The sequence below is a fragment of the Nannospalax galili genome, unplaced genomic scaffold (assembly GCF_000622305.1).
Source record: "Nannospalax galili isolate Female #2095 unplaced genomic scaffold, S.galili_v1.0 scaffold803, whole genome shotgun sequence".
Lineage (NCBI taxonomy): Eukaryota > Metazoa > Chordata > Mammalia > Rodentia > Spalacidae > Nannospalax > Nannospalax galili.
The window spans coordinates 1,950,843-1,966,466 of NW_008349354.1; the positions used below are offsets into that span (position 1 = coordinate 1,950,843).

General features: G+C 39.0%; 1 protein-coding gene across 1 annotated transcript in view; it reads left to right on the plus strand.

Annotated features, from left to right (window-relative positions):
* The window catches only part of Opn5 (opsin 5), a 50,579-nt gene extending 42,545 nt beyond the window's left edge, over positions 1–8,034 (plus strand). Inside the window, exon 7 of the mRNA XM_008846735.1 lies at positions 7,271–8,034. Within this exon, the coding sequence (XP_008844957.1) occupies positions 7,271–7,351 (81 nt within the window). The 3' untranslated portion in view covers positions 7,352–8,034. The remainder of the gene's footprint in view (positions 1–7,270) is intronic.
* The last annotated feature ends 7,590 nt before the right edge of the window (positions 8,035–15,624 follow it).

Consider the following 15,624-nt stretch of genomic DNA (forward strand, 5'->3'; position numbering starts at 1 on the left):
GCCTGGGCTTTCACTGATCCAAATATTTTTTACAGTGAATGTGTACATTATTGCTCAAGCAAGCTTCAGACCCCCAGATATGGGCTCTGTGTAGGCAAAAATTGTCTAATTCTGGAAGTTGAATTACTTCTTTTCTGTATTTTATTAATTATTTTTATGTTATGTGTATGAGTGTATTGCCTACATGTATACAAGTGTACTTGTGTTATGCAATGCCTACGGAGGTCAGAAGAGGGCATCTGATCCCCCGAACTCAAGTTATAGATGGTTGTTAGCCACCATGTGGGTGCTGGGATTTGAACCTGGGTCTTCTGTAAGAGCAGTTAGTGCTCTTAACCACTGAGCCATCTCTCTAAGCCCCCAATTACTTCTTCTTAGGACTGCCTGTTTGACGGTTTTGGCTAATATGAAGTCAAACCAGGTAAACCCAAGTCCATCTTTTGCGAAGAGGAGATGGGAGAATATTATCTCTATGACTAACAGAGCAGCTTATTTTTTCTTTCTTTGTTTAGAACCAGAAACAAAAAGTCCTACCATAATTTCAAAGGTAACACTTAGGTGTAGAAGAAAGTCATCATGCCTGGCTAGGGGGTGAGTAGAAATGGAAACTTTAGAGGATTGAGGTAAACTTAAGCACCTTGTAAATTTTGAGTAGATTATAAACACAGGCTAGGCGAATGAAAATGGCCCTGCAGGAGACTGAAATCGTCCAGTTGGGAAATGTCTAATGCATGAACACAAATCTTAGTGACAGGTAGGTTAGTGATCTGTGAATTTCTGAAAGGTTAAATGAACAATAACAGGATTTTGTTAATGCATCAGATTAAATCTAAACCATAAAACACATATTCACATATGCAAGAGTACCTTCACTTGTGTGTAATTTAAACTAAGTGGTATGTTTAAAACAATAACATTTAGAACAAAAGATCAGTTAGAGAGAATCTGTCCAGAAAGCCAAAGGTGAGAGCTGCTTGCTGATTGCATTGTTGTTAGGAGAGATACTCCTTAAAATAAATCAGGCCTTTTGAGAATTGAAATGAGTTCTAGTCCAATACAAGGATTTCCTGATAGCTGGAAGGCTGGGCTCTTCCAGGAGTCAGCTTCAGTTAAAATGAAGGCTAGGCACGAGGCTTCAAGTCCAGCTTACTGTTGCACCAAGTCCAGTGAATGCAATGCTCAATTCTCTGGTATTTGAGAACTGACTATATTATTGTTCCTATCAAACTTTTACTTGGCATTGAATATAGTAGCACATTTGGCAGGCATGTACGAGGAAATATTAAGTGAAGAATGCAATGTACACTTCAGGTTGTAAATGCAAATGCTTTTAGAAGTGTGGCTAGAGATGCCCTTGCTTTCACATGCCCCACTTGCACTTTCTTTGAGTGTTATCACTACTTCTTTTGGTTCTAAGTGTGAAAAAGCTTCATCTCCAAGTTAGTCAAAGATAGATAACTTAGCTTTGTCTGAATAGGTATATAAACCCTGGAAATGGAGCCATTTTTCTTAGATTTGTTAAATTACATTACAAGATAGTCAAGGACAGGTGATATAGCTCATTGGGTAAAGGTGCCTGCTACCAAGACTGATGACCTGAGTTCCATACTCTGGACTCATGTTGTGGAAGGAGAGCACCAACTCCTCCAAGTTGTTCTCTGACCTCCATGCATATGCCACATCACATGCCAGCAAGCACATAGAACAAATAAAAATATAATAAAATTAAGAAAAAGACTCTGTATGCATACATAGATGCATTTTTCTGTTTTGTTCAGTTGGGTTTCTAAGACCTCTGTAGAATTTTTCAAACATATAGTAAGTGTAATGGACTGTTTTATATTCATGACCCAAGTTCAACAATGACTAACAGCATACCTTTTTTTTTTTTTTTTTTTTTTATAAGCTAGTAAGTAGACACAGGGACTTCAGAGGATAGACACAGGGAAAAGCACACGGTGAATTCTAAGTGAATTCTAAACTAAAACTAGATGAACTCATCCATTTCCTGTTCTCCCTCACCGCCTCATGTTTTAAAAATGTTTTAAAATTACATTTATTTTTGTATTTATATATGCCATAGCATGTGTATGGAGGTCAGAGGATGTAACATCCTGAGATTTCATCATAGCATAATGATATCTGATTAGTAAGAGTGAAATTTCTCAAAGAGTGATCCCCAACAGCACAGTCCTGCAAGGTTGCTGCAGAAATAAAGGGTTCTAATCTTCAAATGCATTGTTCAAGGGTTAGATAACTTGTCTCCATTTTGAAGAGTAGGCCTGTACATGAACACACTGATGGTTCTGAGCACATTCATGGTCTCTTTTGTTCATTCATAGTAACTTACGCCAGTTTTCCCAACATTAATTGAGTCTGGATCTCCTTATTGCTAGGCATTGTATTCCTATCGTATGGAACAGATGTTAAGAGGTAATATTTATAACATTTGATCAGGCACTCACTATGTGCTAGATTTTCTATGAAATCTTCTTACATAGATGGCTCCATTTAATCCTTATGATAGTCAAATGCAGTGGGATTTGCATATGAATACACCACCCCATTTTCAAGAGAGGAAATGGAAATTCAGAAAGAGAACATACTTTGAGACAGGTTACATAGCAGATGACCTTGAATGGGGCTTACGAAATCTGTATGACCCCTGTGAACCTTAGTTCTCAACCACTACACTACATTTGGCAGTGGAGTTATCAGGTGCTGGTGACCTGAGGGACGACTGCTAGTTCCTACATACTGCTGGTTCCTTGTAGTAACAAGTGAAAAGGGTACAGGTAAATGCACTTGGTTTGAGTCACTAGGGTTTATTTTCAATTTCCGTTGTACCTGACACTTTTTCTTAGCTTGTTCTCACTTTCTTTGTCCTAAGAAAACTTTTCAATTACTTGTAAAAAGAGGAAGAAAAAAAAAAATTCCTGTTCAGCAGCTAAAGTCAGAAAATGTATGTGTCTTGTCCAAGGTCACAAGTACATTATGGTACTAGAATTAGAAAGTAGATATTTATGTCTGGGGTAAGTTTCCTTTGACTATACAGTGACTCTTGAATTCATAAATAGAATATATCTCTGAACCTGCACTGTTCTAGTTGATATGGACTGAGGAGGCTGAGGAATGGGATGTGGGGACAATGCCTTTAAATTGGACAGAGGTAAGTGTGCTGGTGGTAATGGTCTTCTTAGAATATCATAAAGGTAGATATCTCAAATGCCCTTCTTAGCACTTAGCACATATTTTTTCAGGTTTTATGGTAGGAGCAGGGAAATGTAAAGATTTCATTTTCTGAGGATAACCTGTAAACAATCATCACATCCCTTTACTTATTCAGACTGTGGAATACCTGTTGATGGTCATTGTGACACACTGCTTTGGAATTCCTGGTCCTTGCTCTAAGTGAGGAGATAGTCTCTGTGGAATCCTGGTTTCTTAGTGGAGGTATCTATGATAGAGCTTGGAAGAGGGGAGGATAGGATTTGGAAGAGCAGCTGTGTATTACTCATCTCATCAAGGTCAAAGTATTCTCTCCTAGATGACATGAAGGTATATTATCCCCTGAGAACAAAACTATGCAAAAATTACAAATACTTAAACAATTATGTTACATGCATCATGGGAAGCAGGACAGTTGTGTAATAGCTACAGAGAATTGGAAACCAGAATTTGCAGAGCTTTTGCAAAACAAACTAAACACCCCTGATTAGCTGAGCATCTATTCTGGCTGAGATGGACTTGCAAGGAGATAGGGAACATTTGGCGGCACGGTTGCTAAGAATGAACATTATCTGTTCGTTAAAGTAGGTCAAGGTAAGCAAATGTGGTGTTTTTTTTTTCCCCATGTAATTCAGTTGGCTTTAGTTTTGTGTGTATGTGGGCCATAAAAACGATATAATAGACAATCATTCATTGCAGGTGATTAAAAGGAAATGTCTGTCTAGATTAAAAGAGGAAAGATGTACAGCAAAGCACCATGATCCCATTACTTATATAGCCACTGTCATAATTAAGGGAGCTCATTATTAAAAATGTGGCACCAGGAAACAACCAAGAGTATGCTGATTCTGCAATTACCTTATCAGGGTTAGGGAATCCCTTCTAATACTTTGTTGATGAGTCCCCTGGAAATTAATTTGATCTTTCTGAGCCTTGGTTCATTCATCTGAAAATTAAAATAATAACCCTTAAATTACTTTGGTGATGAGGTCATATGATACTTGAACCTGCCAAGTTCTAAACATATAATTACTAATAATAATGGTTTAAAAAATGGGAGCAATAAAGGCAGAGTAGAAAGGAGGCCATGACTGAGAGGAGAGCTCCTGAAAGACTTGTCATAGCTGGGTGTGCAAATAGGAGGTCTGCTCCATGGCAAGGAGAGTGTGCCCAGCTTTCCTGGTGAGAGGGAAGTCTGCAGGCAAAGAGAAATGAGCCAACTGCACATGAAATAAGAATCCAAGAGAGAGCCGGGCGTGGTGGCGCACGCCTTTAATCCTAGCACTTGGGAGGCAAAGGCAGGTGGATCTTTGTGAGTTCCAGGCCAGCCTGGTCTACATAGTGAGTTCCAGGACAGCTGGGGCTACAAGGAGACCCTGTCTCAAAAAGACCAATAAAAAAAAAAAAACAAGAGAGAGAGAGAGAGAGTAAATACTTACTTTGGGATCAGTGTCAATAAGAGAGGAAAAAACGTGAGGTGAAGTTGTGTCTAATTTTTTTTTCTGCTTAGTTCACCTTGGTTCTTGTTCCATGTGTGTATAATGGTAGTCCATGGTCACTGTGATGTCAAAGAGAATCTTGCTTTTGCTGGTTGGTTTAATCAGGCTTTGATAAGCCAGAATTTAAAAGGCTCATTGTATGGTCCCTAAGAAGCCCTGATTACATCAAGCTTTGAAAACAGTTGCCGTTAAAAGTGCTCATAAGAAATCAGTCATCTTATTTATGGTTCAGTGCTAGGGTTCTTGAAGTTTAGGCTTCCTGCTCCAATGTCCTGATGGGTAGTCCAGCAAGGAAGCAATAGAGCTGGAGAAGATAGCATGACCCCATGTTCTCCCTCCGCTGTATCTCCTACTTGTTAAGATCATGGAGGAAAAAGGAGAATATGCTGAGGGTGCTTTTAGAGGGATTTGTGAAGATTTGGTGAAAGTCACAGAAAGTCTGCAGTCACTGGTTCATAAATAGGAAGAGTTTGGGCTGGGGAGATGGATTACTGGGTAAGAGTGCTTGCTGTGTAAGCATGAGAGCCTGAGTTCAAATTCCTAGCACCCACATGGCTGCATTCTGTAACCCCAATATTGTGGGAGAGGGCAGAGACGGGATGCTCACTGGGGCTTGCTGGTTGCTAGCTTAGCTCCAGGTCCAGTGAGAGACCCTGTCCCAAAAGACAGAGATGATAGGGCAGGATCACTGAAGTCCTTCCCTGCCCTCTGTAAGTAAGTGCTCAATCTCTGAGCCAAGCACACATGCACCATTCACATATACACTATACTAACACAGGTATACTACATTTATATACACACTCCAAGTAAAAATTTAAAAAGAGGAAGACAGAATATGTCCTCTTTACAAACTGAAGACAATGCGTGACTGAAGGTCTCTGAAAAATGAGAATAGACAGTGGAGAGATGTAACTTAGAGTTAGTGCTGAAGTGGAAAGGATTAAACAGTAAAAGGCGAATGTGGACCAGCTGGCACTGTGAGGCGCTTCATCCTAAGTTAAGGTGGAGGAGTGTGAGTGGGAGCTCTTTTTGGTCAGAGAATGAGCTCTGGTAGTTTTCTGTCAAGTATTGCCTTTATTTATCATCATACTGTTCTGGATAAGCTTGAAATTTGAGAATTGCTAAATGTCCAAATGCAATATTCTTAATCATTTTTCTTTTGGATCAAGCTTTATGTAGATTACAAGTACTTTGAATGACAAACTGAAGTCTTTGAAAACTATTTCTCTATAGTTAAGTATTTTATAATGTCAAAATGAGCAAATATAGGCAGGTTTTAGTTCTCTCTAAAGATGCTGAAGATACTTAAAAAAATACTACAAAGAGCCAGGCAAGGTGGTTCACACCTTTAATCCCAGCACTCAGGAGGCAGAGGCAGGCAAATCTCTGTGACACTGAGGTTAGCCTAGTCTATGTGGGAAGTTTCAGGCCAGATGAGGCTATAGGGAGACCTTGTCTCAAAAAACAAAACAAAATCCTAGGAAGAATTTCAAAACATTTTAAACTTGTTTTCAAATTAGGTTAGTAATACACATTATTGGAACAAAGAAGAACACAGTACAGATATAAAAAAGCAAAAATAACCTGTCACTGTCCGTCAATATTATCTCAGTATAAATAGTATGGTATACATCCTTCTATATAATGCCTAACTCCCAGTATAAGAAAAAAATCCAAAAGAGGCAAAATATTAGACAAAACCAGGGAGTTCTGATATCAGAGTGTAGATAGAGAAATCAAGGACCCAAGGACAGAGAACAGGAAGGTAAGCAGCAAGGATGTGTGTGTATGTGTGTGTGTGTGTGTTTTCCTGACATGAAATGTGTTGTCTAAGTTGTAAGATAAGAAACAAATGCCTTATAGGTATACAATGTATCTTTCTACTTCATGGGAGAATTGAAGAAAAACTATGTATCAACCTATCAATCAATCAATCAATCAATCAATCAACCAATCAATCAATCATCTATCCATCTATTCATCCATTTACCTATCAATCCATCCACCTATTTAAATACATGCATATCTGTATGTATATGCATCTTTACATGCACATGTATGAGCTTTGGCATAGAAGATCCACATCCCATCTAAATTATTTTGTAAAGACATATGCTAATAATTGCATTGTATTTGGACTGTTCTGAAACTTGGATGTTTTCTTGTAGTTCTCGGTTTTATTTAAAAATCAGCAGATTATCTTTACATAGTTCCTAGTGAGGCACAATGCAATAGGTCATTGTGGTTTTATGTTCAACCAAGTTCAGACTCTACTCTTGAAGCTCTTTGTGTTTCCCATTGGGCTTCAACTTTAGAATCTACCTAAAGTTTCCTAAGGTAAGCATTAAGTATCTCTGTTCCTGCGTTCACTGCTGGAATGAGGTGCATTATAAATAAGTGAGTCTGGATTCAAAGAGTATGGCTCAGGGGTTGTAGAATGTTTACATTGTTTTGTGTCTGTGAGTTGTACTAGGAAGCTGTTGAACAGAGTTTCAAATTAGCAGGCACATGCACCTCAAAAATGTTGTTGTTCTCTCAAACAGAGCAGTTCCAGATTTACTAGTGCCCATGTTATGGATGGAGAGAGTCACAGTAATGATGGTGGCAAGAGACCTGTATTCTGAGGCCGAGAAGCCCCACGCCTGGCCATCAGGGCATCAGATTTAAGTGACCAGCTCCAATATTCTTTTTGAAATGCGGAAAAAAAAATCCTGTAGTGTATTCTTTGCATTTATGTTTAAGTTTGAGAAAATACACGGTCAGTGCTGACTGAAGTGTTGATATTGAAGTTTAATAATAAGTATACAGCGTATGTGAAGTGCTCACTCCTTAGTCTTTCTAGATGATTAAAGTGATACAAATTGAAAAGCGCATCCTAAGCTGTCGGAAGCTACAGAGTACCTTAAGGTTCTCATTCATTGTGATAGTAATAGAGCTTATTGATGCATTTATTATTGTAAACACGTCCTTGAAACCAATTATTTCTTCCTGTAGATGGTTAGAATTTTGAATATTATCTGGGAAACCTCTAAAAGCATACTCTGTCAACTTGTACACAGCACTTGTAAGTACTCTCTATGAGAACATTCAGAAGATGTTTTAGCATTTGACTCATTAGTTTAATTCCATTGCCTATCGAACTGAAGGACATGTTTGTCGACTGTACTGGGAAGAATCGATTAGTACTTTTCACCTCTGTCCAATTTCTCTTTATTCGCATACTTAAAACAATTCTTTCTCTCTCTCTCTTTTGAAGCCACAGCTGTGTTGTTCATTACTTTTTTTAAATAAAGAAAATATATTGCACTGACATCCTGAGTCATTTTAGTTTTGTTGGTAGCATTTATTTTACATCTAAAGAATCAGCAACGCAGTGGGTAATAAAGATGTGAGACTTTGACAGGACTGAAATAAAGGTACCTTATATTAAGAAAACCAGCCAAGTTGTACAATTCAGTAATTCTCAATTTTCCCATAACGGAGATTTGTGTAGACTTCTCAGAAACAACAGAGCTTAGATTTTTATAAAAAGCTCGCTGGTTGGGAATACCTGTAAACAGCTGCAAGCAGTGGAAGTTTTCCAGGCAGCCCAGAATATCATAAGGAATGTCACTGACTTCCTTGTCTAAAGGATAGGACATCTCTCAAGACCATACTCTGAAAATTAGAACCACCAAGACACATTGTAGCCTTTATTCTTTCCCCTTACCAGGCAACATTTTCTAGTTAGAAGAGCAGGTTCTTCCACTACCTGTGAGTATTTAGAGCAGTCATTGCACTGGCAACAAGGACTATACAGGTTGCAGACACCTGTTGTGAAATCCTCGTGAAACTGCAGGAACTATCTTAATCCAATGTTATGACCACTCAAAGAAGAAACAAAAAAGCTTGAAGAAAGTATTGAAGAGAAAAAGCAACAAAGAGGGAATGTTCCCGAATGTATGTTTAGGAGAGAGAGAGGAGGAAGAAAAAGAAGAGGAAGTGGGGATAGAAGGAATCAACACAGACACATGGAAGTAAATCCACTTGTGTGAAGTGATAGCCATTTTGAAACCTCGTAAAATATTGCTACTGATAAGTTACATGCTTTTCCTAAAATAAAGGCTGTGCTACGCTACAGTAACAACATTAAACAAAATCTCCCGTCTTCTCCATTCTCTAGTGTTTACTCTAATAAAAGCTTATTTCTTTCTTGTGTCATGACCATGCCAGTGAGCAAAGGGACTCTGCCTCCTGCAATCTTTCATGATCAGGCTCTTTCCTTTGTGAAACCCTCACCTTTGCTCTTCAGTCTCCTTAGTTCTGTCCTGTGCAATGGAAACAGAAACTCAAGTTGATTTTACATTGCATCAGTGTGTTTGATGCTGTCTTCCTACCCACTTTTCTTCTGGCTAGCACAGAGGCTGTGGCCCAATCTAACTTCAATAAGGTGCAGAAAGACAGGTTTTCCTGGGAACCTAAGAAGAAAGTGGAAAGGTTTTGCTGAATACATGACATGGTGGTTTGTTTTCTGATTTGTTGACAGGAAGGAGGAGGCCAACTCTTAAGGGTGGTTTGCATCTTTTAAGTCCTTATTAAAATGCAAAAGATGAATAAATAGTGCTTTCCATTAAGTTCTTTTTTAAAAGTTTACAGCACTCATACGGAAGCCAGAGGACAACTCTCAGGAGCCAGTTCTCTCCTGCTGTCTTGTGGGATTTGGTGGTCCCACTCAGGTCACAAGGCCTGTGCGCATGCACCTCTATCATCTGAGCCATCCTGCCAACCCTCTCTTGACTCCCTAGTATATTCTATTGAACTCTACAATTCTCATTTATTTAATTCCTTAATGGTCATATGTACAAAATATATACTATTATCACTCACTTTGCAAAGAATGAGACTTATTCAAGAACTTTCTTGGTAAGTGGCAGAGCTGGTTTGGGCCCAACCACCTGCTGCTGGAGTCCATGCTCTTACTACACCACATTGTCTCTCCAACAAAGGTTTATTTCATGTAGATCTGCTTGAGTTGACTCTTTGTCTTGACTTAGAGCAGGTGCCTGGCCCATCTGTGCCTGATCCTTGTGATGTATAGGAGAGATAGAATACCTACCTCCTACTCTTGGCATTTCAAACCAAATGTGGTAACAGCTCTGTTAAATTCAGTACAATATCCTTGTCATTTAAGTGTGACTTTTTTGGGGATAGGTAATATATTCACATGGTTTAGCTTTCAAAAGATGACAGAATCCAGAATGAAAAATCTACCAAACATTTATATCTCTCTCCACACATTTTCTTAACACAAAGAAATCACTATTCTTGGATTAATTCATATAAATGCATGTTATATTAATTTATGGAATTTTTATTTCATTCAAGAAATAAAGTATATATTTAAAACAGTTCTTATGTTTATTATTTTTTTTTGGAAATTAACAATTTAGTTTGGAAATCAGTGTGTGCTTATACATAAAGCTTTTAGCTTATGTAGTTATTGGTTAGCAGTAGGAATATGTTCTGGTTTACTTAACTAGTTTCTTATTGATGAGTAAGTTTTTATGATTTTCCTCCAGTTTCTCATATAAGTGAATATAATTGTTAAAAATTCTTATAAATGGTACCATGAGAAATTAAAGATAAAACTTAAATTAATATCTTTGAACTCAGCGATTGAATATGGTACTAGTGTAGTGCACAACTGTGGCTATTATGGTAAAGAGAGAGACCTAGTATACCTTGTTGGTCATCTTAGAACAATGCTTCACTGAAAGAAATGGAACTGTGGTCAGTGATATAAAGTTCAAAATTCTTTTTTTGAAAAATATTTTATTTATTATTTTATTTTATGTGCATTGCCTGCATGTAGGTAAGTGCACCTGTGCCGTGCAGTGCCTGTGGTGGACATAAGAGGATGTCAAATCCCCTGGAACTTGAGTTAAAGACAGTTGTTAGCTGCCATGTGGGTGTTGAGATTCAAACCCAGGTCTTCTGCAAGACCAACCAGTGTTCTTAACCACTGAGCCATCTCTCCAGCCCAAAGTTCAAAATTCTTATTTTGAGTGTACTGTTTTTCAGGTGTTGGGCTTGCTGTCACTCATTCCCCAGCTTCCTAGCCCACAGATCTAACTGATAATTAATATTTCTATTCACTGTAACATCATTAGGAGTTATGAATCCAAATAAAGTTTATTAAGCTAGTTTAGATGGCATTTTGTTTTGTTTCATTTTGAGACAGGGTCTCACTGTAGGCCCAGCTAGCCTAGAACTTGTTATGTAGACCAGGCTGGCATCAATCTTACAGAGATCCACCTGGCCCCTGAATGCTAGGACTAAAGGTGTTTGCTACCACGACTGGATTAGATGATATTTTAAAAATTTAATCACTCTGTAGTTTATGTTATTTCACCAACTCTGAATTATAAACCAACATATAAGCCTACAGATATAATCAACAACTGTTTTTACAACATTCCTTTCATACCATAATAATAATTCAAATAAACCAGATGTTTCTATCTCTGCTCAGCAGTCGAATGCTGGTATGCTCATACCTTCTCCCTCAGCAGAGAACCTGCCCCTTTCAGGGCTGCTGCCCTGCCATTCTCAATATGTAACATATGTCCCAATGTCCAAGATGGCTGGTCCAGCAACTCCCATCATGTCCACAATCCAGAAATCAGGAGGCAGAAAGGAGAAGACCGTACGTCCGTTCTTTCCAAAGACACAACTTAGAAGTCCCATGTAGCACCACCCCAGTTCTGTAATCAGAACATAGTTATGGTCACATCTAATTACATTAAAAACAGAGAAAAGCAGTATTTTTCCCTACGGAGGGCATATTCCTTTACAGCTAATACATGGAGTTAATTTTTTAAGGGGCGAGACAGGGGACAAATAACGGTTTCTGTCACATCTCATATGTCTATAAACTACTATCAGTTTGCACCTTTTTTCTCACCATTAGAAAACACACGACTATCTGCACCCTCACCTCTGCCTGGGAAGAAAACTCTAAAATTTCATCTGGTTAGTCCATAGGCAAGCCCAGAACATCTGGGTGACATGAACTATCTCCAACATGTTTGGGAAAGAGGTCCTGTGTTGAGTATCATGCTTCATTGGGACAGTGGCAGGGTTAGGAACTTGATAACTACAGTACAGAGTCTTGTTCATAAAAGTGAAAGATGGAAACATCACATCTCAGAGCCATAGTGTTGGTCAACTTGGAAGCTTTCCTGCCCTGGCGGTGGGAAAAAATTCCTTGATGTGCTCCATCCACTAGTTCTGGTTCTCTTAAATGAATCCTTATCATTTGGAATCTGTAGCCTCTGGCTTTGTCCTATGGGAATCCTCTTTGACATTATTTATTTATTTATTTTATTTATTTATATAATTTATTTTTATGTGTATGAGTGCTTTGCCTGCATGTATGTAAGTGTACTACATGCATGCAATGCCCAGAAAGGCCAGTCGGATCTCCTGGAACTGGAGATATAGATGATTGTCAGCCACCATATGGGTGCTGGGGACTGAACCCAGCTTCTCTACAGGAGCAGCCAGTGCTCTTAACCGCGGAGTCACTGCTCCAGTCCCCTCTTTGACATTTCTCGCATACAACTATATGTGAAGCACTCACTCAGTCCATACTTCCTGAAGGCTGCTGAGGGTTCCCCACTTGCTTCCTGGTGGAGTGAATTTGGAAGTCTGCAGTGTGTCTTAAGAATCAGTCATATATTGTTGAAAGTAAACTGTGCATGAGTTACCTCACACTCTGGTTGCTGAGAGATGTACTAGAGACAGAAGACACTGAAACTGGATTAGAATTATGTTGACCACAAACATGAGACCAGGAGATGTCCCCTTCCTGAACCTTGATTTCCTCATCTACATGTCACTTGAACTTAGCTGTCTGTGGGGTCCCTAACCAACTCAATACTGACAGCTGCTTTAAGTGAGTAAACAGCTGATGTTTCTAGGGAGTCTTGGATTCTCATAAGCAGCAATCATAGAGTGTGGTTCATTAAAATAGGAATAAAGACACATCACTTTTCCATTCATGCTGTTTTGCAAAGTTTGTGCTGTGAAAGACCATTTCTGTGCGTCCCCATCACTTCAATCCAGGAGACAGGACAGTTTGTCTTCTCACTGAGGCTGTGTGTTTCATCTCTAAGTAGTGTAGAAACTGGGAGCTGGAGGAACTTCCTTCTGTGAGCAGAGGAAACTATCTCAGTTAAGTAACTAACTGGGTGGGCGATAACCATAGACTCTAGAGCTATATATCCTTCATTGTGGGCACGTGTGTATGTGTGGGACTTGTATATTTTGAAAGATGACCCCAAGGTATTTCCTGACACATTGTCTGACAGTCTAGTTTAAGTACAGTGAATTTTGAAAGGATTTTTAGGGTTCATCTAATATCTATTCATTACCAGTGCCCAGACTGCTAACACACACACACAAACTCTCTCTCTCTCTCTCTCTCTCTCTCTCTCTCTCTATACATATACATACATATATGGTGGATTTTCTTCTGTAGACTTCTGTCTGTTGGCTTTCTACCTTGTACGGTCATGGCATCCACTCATGGGCAGCACAGGAATGTTGGGAGGCTGTACTACATTCCATTTGACAGTGTAGGAAATGAGTACAAATTTAATAATATAAACAATGGGAGTCTTATTTTACAGATTTGTATGTCAGCAGCCTGAAATGGATTTCACAGGGCTTAAATAAAAATGATGTTCTTTAAAGGAGGGATGCTGACTAGAGCTTAGTGATGAACTTGTACTGAGGGACATCTGGAAACACTAACTTGACATGATAGGCCTTAACACAAATGACAGAATGTATGAATTCCAGTAGGGAGTAGGTGGCTATGGAAAGGTGCCGTTGGGGAAGGGGCATAAAGATGATTAAGATGTTGTATATGAAATACACAAAATTCAACAAAAAATTTACAAAAAAATGCCACTAGGAGTTGGGGATGTGGCTAAGTGTTAGAGTGCTTGAATAGCAGTCATAAGACCCCGTGTTCAATCCCTAGCATCTCTCTCTCTCTTTCTCTCTCTTTCTTGTACACACACATACACATATACACATACAGAAGGAAGGAAGGAAGATGGATAGGAAAGTAGAAAGGAAAGGAGAGAAAGAAGGAGGACAAATGGAGGAAAGAAAGGAGGGAAGGAAAAAAAATGTGTCCTTAGGGCTGCATTTCTTTCTGGAGGCTTTAGGTTAATTTTCTTGCCTTTTCTGGCTCACAGAGCCTGACTGTAGCACATGGCTCATGGTCCCCTTCCTCTATCTTCAAGGCCAGCAATAACTGGGTGAGTCATCCGGATAATGCCATCTCTCTAGTTCTAACCCTCCTGTCTCTCACTTTCCCATCTGACCCCCTTGCATTTGCTTACATTGGGCCCATCTACATAAACCAGAACAACCTCTTTATCTAAAAGTCAACTTCCCATCATCCTTACTTTTATCTGTAAGGTTAATTCTCCTTTGTCATGTAACAGAATATTTATGACTGGAGATTAAACCACAGTCATCTTTGGGGGTTTTATTCTGTTTATCTCAAATACCAAGAGACAGGAAAAGAAAACTGGTGATGACATTTTAGGTAAATGTTAATGAATTTATTTATTTTTGTCTTTTTGAGACAGGGTCTCCCTGTAGCCCCAGCTGTCCTGGAACTCACTATGTAGACCAGACTGGCCTCGAACTCACAGAGATCTGCCTACCTCTGCCTCCCAAGTGCTGGGATTAAAGGCGTGTGCCAGCATGCCCGGCTAATGAATTTATTTTTATCATCTATCTATCTATCTATCTATCTATCTATCTATCTATCTACTATCATCTAACTATCTATCATCTATCTATCATCATCATCTATCTATCATCTATCTAACTACCTATCTATCATCTATCTATCTATCTATCTATCATCTATCTATCTATCCACTTAAGAATATGTCTCTTATTATGCTTCTCTTCTAAGAGGTGACACAAAACTATCATCTATCTATCATCTTTCTGTCCTAATTTGTTTCTCTATTGCTGTGGCAAAACACTCTGACCAATATCAACTTGGGGAGGAAAGGGTTTATTTTATCTTACATCTCCTGAGTCACAGTTCATCACTGAAGGAGTCCAAGGTAGGAACTCAGGGCAGGAACCTGGAGGCAGGAGCTGGAGCACAGGCCATGGAGGAACAGCGCTTACTGGCTTGCTCCCTAGCCCTTGCTCAGCCTGCTTTCTTATGCAACATAGGCCCACCTAGCCAGGGGTGGCACCACCCACAGTGGGCTGGGCCCTCTCACATCACTCAATAATCAAGAAGATGCCCCACAGACATGGTCACAGGCCAGTCCAATGGAGGAAATTTCCCAATTGAGGCTACCTCAACCCAGGCGTTTCAAGTTGACACTAAAGCTATCCAGCACACTGTCTATCATCTATCTTTCCATCTCTATCTATCTATCTATCTATCTATCTATCTATCTATCTATCTATTATCTATCTATCATCTATCATATTCATCTATCATTGACTATCTATCACCTGTTTATTGTCTATCATCTAGCTATTATCTGTCTATCATCTATCTATCTATCTATCTATCTATCTATCTATCATCTATCATCTATCTATCATCTATCTATCATATCTATATCAATCTATCTATTATCTATCTATCAATCTATCTATTATCTATCATCTGTCTAATACATTATATGACTGCTATAAATCTGGCACAAATCCAGGCTTTAAAAATAAAAGTATTCAAACAAAAGCAGTACAAAATCTGCCTTCCTTTCTTTCATTAGGGAAAACAGCCAAGTCTGTGGTAGAACAATGTGGGATGTCTTACTGTGGAGGCAGTAGTGGCTACAGGAGTCGACTGGAGCCCTAA